We start from the raw sequence: 6,419 nt of genomic DNA on the forward strand, positions 1-6,419 counted from the left end.
TTCTGGAGATATAAGAATTCTGCCTGCATGAGTGACTGTTAGCTTGAAGGAATTGGGAAGATTAATATGTAGAGGAAAGGGTAAAGGAGTTAGAGATAGGAAAGCATTAGAATCAAAACATATGTGTTCTGAAGCCCCCGTATCAATAATCCAAGTACTAGAGTTAAAAACTGAAAAACAGGAGCCAGTATATTTGATAATAGTACCAGCTACAACATTTGCATTGATCTCTGGATTAGAACTTCCTGCATCACCAACCTTAACCTGCTTGATTAGCTGCATTAACTGTGAGAATTGATCCTTGGAGAGGTGCTGAGACAGAGGCTCACTGCAATTGTTACTGTGTTCTTCTGTTGTATCAGCTGAAAATGCCCCATTTCCTCTAACTTGAAGCTGGTTTCCTTTGGTATTGGTAAACTCAAAATCATCAGGGAAACCTATGATTCTATAGCAGTCATTGATTGTGTGCCCTATCTTCTTGCAATAGCTAGAAGACACATTTGGATTGAATTTGGTTTTCTTTCCCTTGAATGTTGGATTCTTCTGTGTTATTCTTCTGAATTGTCCAAAATTCCTTTGTGTCTGTTTTCCATTCTTCTGTGGATAGTTACTTTGAACCATAAAATTACCTTGATTTCCCACCATGAAAGATGATGAATCAGCAGAAATTAGAGGATTAGCATAGATTTCTCTCTAGTTTTCATCTTGTAGAACCAAAGTATAGGCATGATTGATGTTGGGTAAAGGGTTCATCATGAAAATATTTCCTCTAGCTTGTCCATAACAGTCATTCAATCCCATTAGAAACTGAATTAGCCTTTCATCTTCTAAGGACTTTTCTAACTTTTCCTTTCCATCACAAACACAAGAGCATACAAACCTGACATCACAATTCAGAGAGTCTAGCTCATCCCATAAACGTTTGAGTTTGGTAAAGTATCCTGCTATATCAGTTGTTCCTTGAGCTAACCCTGATAATTCTTTGCGCAAGTGATAGAGTTTGGCACCATTTGACTGTCCAAACCTATGCTCAAGACTGTTCCACAGATCCTTAGCAGATTTTGAGTAAATAACACTGTCTCCAATGTCTTTGGAGAGGGAATTTAGAAGCCAGGAGTTGACCATGTCATTGCACCTACTCCAAGGCTGAAAATCCTTAGAAGTAGCAGCTGGAGCTGGGCATGTTCCATTGATGAAGCCTAACTTATTCTTGGCTGAAAGTGCAATTAGCACAGACCTTCTCCATCCCTGAAAACCTCTACCAGTGAAGATTGCATTCACTGAAGTCATTCCAGGTGCATCAGAAGAATGGAGGAAGTAGGGATGGTTTGGATCGAAGGTTACTCCATTTCCAGATTGAGTTTGGGTGATAGTAGTTTCAGTGTTATCAGGCATGGTGATGATGGTGAAGATGAAGAGAAAAAATAAGATAGAGTGAAGAGAATAATGGATCGAGCTTCACTGCTCTGATACCATGAAAGAATGTAAAGAAAGAAGATAATATTTAGGAATTTTCTCTGTGTATTCCATTGCATAATCATCAGTCTATATATACAAGTTATCCTATCTAGAAAGAATAAAGGAATGTACACTTGTCTAAATCCTATATGCTATGAGAATAACTAACTAACCACTATTATTCTTTACAATGCTTATTCACATATCTCACACATGTGAGAATAATCTGATGGAAAAAATAAGAAAAAGAAAAATCCTCTAATCTGGACGGTGAGGATTTGATCTATTATGTCCCATGTGATTTCCTGAGGGAGCTCCACGTGTAAATTCTGATTGTGTAAAAGAATTCTTCTCATTTCTAGATAACTCCTAAGAACTTTGCTTTGTCTGAAAACCAGTGTTTTTTTCTTCTCCAGTGTTTTTTTCTTCTTCAATTGAACATTCCTTTCCCTTATTTCTCTGATTAAGTGAAGGAAAATTAGAGGAATTAGAGAGTGAAGAGTTCTCATTCTCAACATTTGTTTTTCTCGCCCCACCGGCAATGTCGCTACTGAATTGGATAATAGTCAACTTATCGATCATGTGCTTTGGTTTATTTTATTGTTTTGATACCTTATCTCTTTAATCCAACTTTAAACCCTAATATTTTGCCTCGCCATTCCAGCTAATTTATAAAGTGAGAGTAAAACCAGTAATTTTAAAACATGAATAATAAAAGAATTTACCGAAAGAAAAGACAAACTTACGTAACTTCTTTCCTTCTCTTTGTACTTTAGTGAAGTAGATGGTAGCAGATATTTCGTGAGCTTGACATGTATAAGAGTTCATATTAAGTGTTTCCGTGTGACCTATAGGTTACAAGTTCGAGCCACACATGGAACTAGTCATTGATACTTGCATTAAGGTAGGCTACCTACATCACATTCTTTTTGGGAGAGGTCCTTCTCCGAATCATGCGTGAACGCGAAACGATATACGACTTTAATTCTAAGTCTTGTGGTTGCATCGATACGAACATTTGACGTCGTTTTTTCAGAATAAGGAAACTTTGGCGTATTTCTAAGGAAAAAACATGAAAAGATGTTTAATTAATAGAATAATAATATTTGAAGATTGAAGTAAATTGAGGAACGGTGAATACGGTTCGTACCACTTCATTTTCGACTCGTAAGAGAGATCACAAAGGTTGCTTTCATGACAAGAAATTAGGATTACTCTTGATTACATCTATATTTACACTCACAATTTAAGTGATCACTCAATCATTATTTTACCATATAAAAATCACTTTTTTGTAACAAAATCACTCAATTTGCTTATATATTACAAAGGAATTGCACAACAATTTTTTTGGCAATAAGTAAATCACTTAAAATTTTCTAAAGTATAAATAAATAATATTTTATCTATTATCATCATTTTTTATTGAAGTTTGATTATTTTTCACCTTTTATAAGAAATAGTAAGTTAGATAGAGGGGCAGTTGACATAAAATATTCTATTATTATCAATTTTTAGTCTACTATGCAAGGTCACAAAAATACAAAATCATGTAATTTTAGGTTTAGCCGTCCCTTTTTAACAACTTCATTATAAGTCTTATGGACTAGTTGCATATGCTAGCCGACGTAAGACATGCCTAAATCATCTCAAACGACTTTATTTCATTTCATCCTCTATTATTTCTGAAATCAACTAACCAAATTGAACCTAAGGAAAGCAGCCACCAAACCCACACCGTTGATTTATATTCCAAGAAATGATCATGCATTCCATGAAGGGTTGTATTGTTCATTAAATAAGTAATAATAGAATAAGTTATCAAAACCTATAAGCAAAGCAGAAGAACATGGACACATGGTTGATAAGTTGACCATGATTTCTTAATTTATAATTCAACTGTCAAGAACAGTGCGCTTGTAGATAACAAACATTAATATTTTTCTCATTTTCCTTTCCTTTGAACGAAAGTATTATAAAAAATAAATGTAAATAAACATAAATACAGGTCGTCAAGTTAATTGAAATAAAGATAATGGGTATTGGCTCATAGACAAGAGGATAGCTTCAGCAACAACATCGCCTTAGTTTAAGGCAACCCACGTCTAAATTCAAGAAGCAACTACTAGTAGCACTTTTTCAACTTAAACAAATATGCAAGTTGAGCTCAATTTATTTGACTTGGTTTTTCTTTTTATTTTTAAAAGGTCAGACACTCAGCAGAGAACAATTATTAAGAAAAAAGATAGTCCGGTGTACGAAGCATTCGCATTCATGCAAGGTCCAGGGAAGAGTCACACCACAACCTACCCTGATGCAAGCATCAGCGGCTGATTCCACGTCTTGAACCCGTAATTCATAGATCACACGGAAATAACTCTACCGTTATACCATTGCTCCTTTTTTAATTAAAAACAAAAAAAAAGAAAAAGGAAACTTCCAATGAGGGCTGACACCGTACATTTATAAACTGCGATAGCCTTTAAGAGTTATCATCCGTACTTATGGATTTTCTTCTCCAAATTTATGCCCCATTTTATATTTTATTCAGAGAATTAATGCTACATTTTTAAATCTACTTGCAGTTGTGCCCCTGTAATATTGACTTAGCATCTCAAAACTAATTATGAAACTCACATGTGCTCGGTCGTTAAAACTTAGCTATTTGATACATTGAGATTGAGGTCCAGCAAAATTGCAACTAGAAGGTTAATATAAAAGTAAATATTTATTTGTCGTATTAGGCTAGAAAACGCAGTGTTTAATGAAATCTAGAGGGAATAAAATGCATTTTCAATGCTCAAGTGGAGTGCGATTGTTGTTCTTTGGATTATGAGCATGCCATCATGTATCCATTAATTCCATTAGTTCACTCTATTTTGGATCCAAAAAGTCTTTTCTTTAGATACACATTTTCATATTTTTAAATATCTTTCGTTTAAAGTTTTGACTTATGATTGTGCATTTTATGATTATTTAAATTTTATTGAGGAAATTTCAGAAAGCACTACAGTTTTGCAATTATTGTTTCATTTACCATCCGTAGCAAACCTTTCCTTGTCCGAGGCGTTTGTATTTACGGTATTCGTTCGCACAATAAATACATTGTGTTAACTATAATCGTTCTCGTAACTAATGCAACTTGTATCAACTATATTCATTCGCGCAATGAATACAACCAAGACGAAATACGAAAATATGGAATGTATACAAAGATACAAGGATGTATACATGGGTGCGTAACCACAAAATATAGTTAAAAATACATGGTGCAAAAAAAAAAAAAACTCTCATACTTGAAAAAATTTACATATATGATGCAAATCAAGGCAAAATGAAGAAATACAGGGATTTGCCGGAAAATTCCTCCCTTGTAATACAGAATTACAGATGGATTTGCTATAAAATTTAAAAATAGATACAAATGATACTAAAGTATAACTACAGATGGTACAGTGTATAAGTTGGCTACACCATAAAATATTATTTATAATTAATGGTATCAGCGAGAGTCTCTCGCAATTATTGCCACTTCCATCTCCTTCGTCTAAGGAAGTATCGAGTTGTGGCGCAAGTGTACATATAGTCATTTTAGGGATGCTCTTAAGAGATTAGCCAGAACTTATTCTGTTTGAGATTTTAAACTAAAAATCTTAAATTCAGAACAATTCAGAATATTTTTATCCTGAAAAATTAAAATTGAGAACACACTGGCTAATTCCTAAATAGTAACGCTTTAGATTGGTTACCTGATGTCATTTCTACAAAAAATCCTTATCCCTAGCCCAAACCTGTTGCACACTTGAACCCAAATGTGACCCCAACAGGCCGACCTTCCAGCCGCAATCACAGTTCAATGAGCCCAACCATTTCTCCTTTAACTCGGCTTCCCAGTTTTCCTACTATGATGAATCTTATCAATACCAAGCGAAGTTAAGAATTTTCTTCAGGGTATTTAAATTTAAAATAAGTAAATATATATATATATATATATATATATATATATATATATATATTAGTTTTGCGGCACGTGCGTTGCACGTGTATGCCAAGTCATATAATATGCTTTTTTGTATAATAATATCCATATTATTAATGTAATACTTTAATTAAATAATTATACATGAACACATAAAAGTATAGTGCATATAAATTAACATAGCACTCGANAACAAAAATTGAAAAACCAAATAATAGGGTTCTTTCTCTCAAAGAATCACATGCAAAAATCACCTTTCATATTTTTAAGCGTGATTAGCAACATTAGATACAAGACGGAAAGAAAATTTCATGGACGGGGTAGCAAATAAGGTGATGAAATATAAAAATCTATACAATATTCCAAAAATCTAAACAAAAAAGGAACTTTTTCAATGGGTATAGTTGAAATTCATTGAAAATATATAGATAAGTCAATATACAAAATTTGAGGAAGATTGGAGGTGATTTGGACTGGTTTTGTATCAAAATTCGTAATTAAATCGAGTTGAAAAGTCTTCTGCGACACATGTATCAAACATGTATCACGCATGTATCTCACACACATGTATACATGGATATACATGTGATACACAATTGATACAAATATGATACATATGTGATACACAAATGATACACAGTGTGATACACATATCATTTTTTTTTCATGTTCAGCTTTTACTTCGAATTTTCAATTCAAACCACCTCAAAAGTTCACCAAATCATCCAAAAACTGAGATTCAAGCTCCTTAAGTTGTGCCCAATTTATTCTAATAACACCCACTCAAAACAAAGCAAAAATTTGATATTTTTTTGCTACAAATAGCTAATTGGCTAATTTGGCTAATATTAGTAATATTTTATCAATTGGCCAATTTTTATAATGAGCTACTTATAAATGGACATAGCTGGTAGGNAGAAATTCAAAAATAGCCAGATTTACCACTAGGTCGTTGAAAATAAGCCAAGTTTCAAAAGTCATC

The 6,419-nt window shown here is 33.3% G+C and overlaps 1 protein-coding gene across 1 annotated transcript; it reads right to left on the bottom strand.

The window, feature by feature from the left end:
* Positions 1-693: 693 nt before the first annotated feature.
* Positions 694-1,395, bottom strand: LOC109220473. Its single transcript, XM_019384945.1, has one exon. The coding sequence runs from the start codon at positions 1,393-1,395 to the stop codon at positions 694-696; it is 702 nt and encodes a 233-aa protein (XP_019240490.1).
* Positions 1,396-6,419: the final 5,024 nt, after the last annotated feature.

Source organism: Nicotiana attenuata, unplaced genomic scaffold, assembly GCF_001879085.1.
Source record: "Nicotiana attenuata strain UT unplaced genomic scaffold, NIATTr2, whole genome shotgun sequence".
NCBI classification, from domain to species: domain Eukaryota; kingdom Viridiplantae; phylum Streptophyta; class Magnoliopsida; order Solanales; family Solanaceae; genus Nicotiana; species Nicotiana attenuata.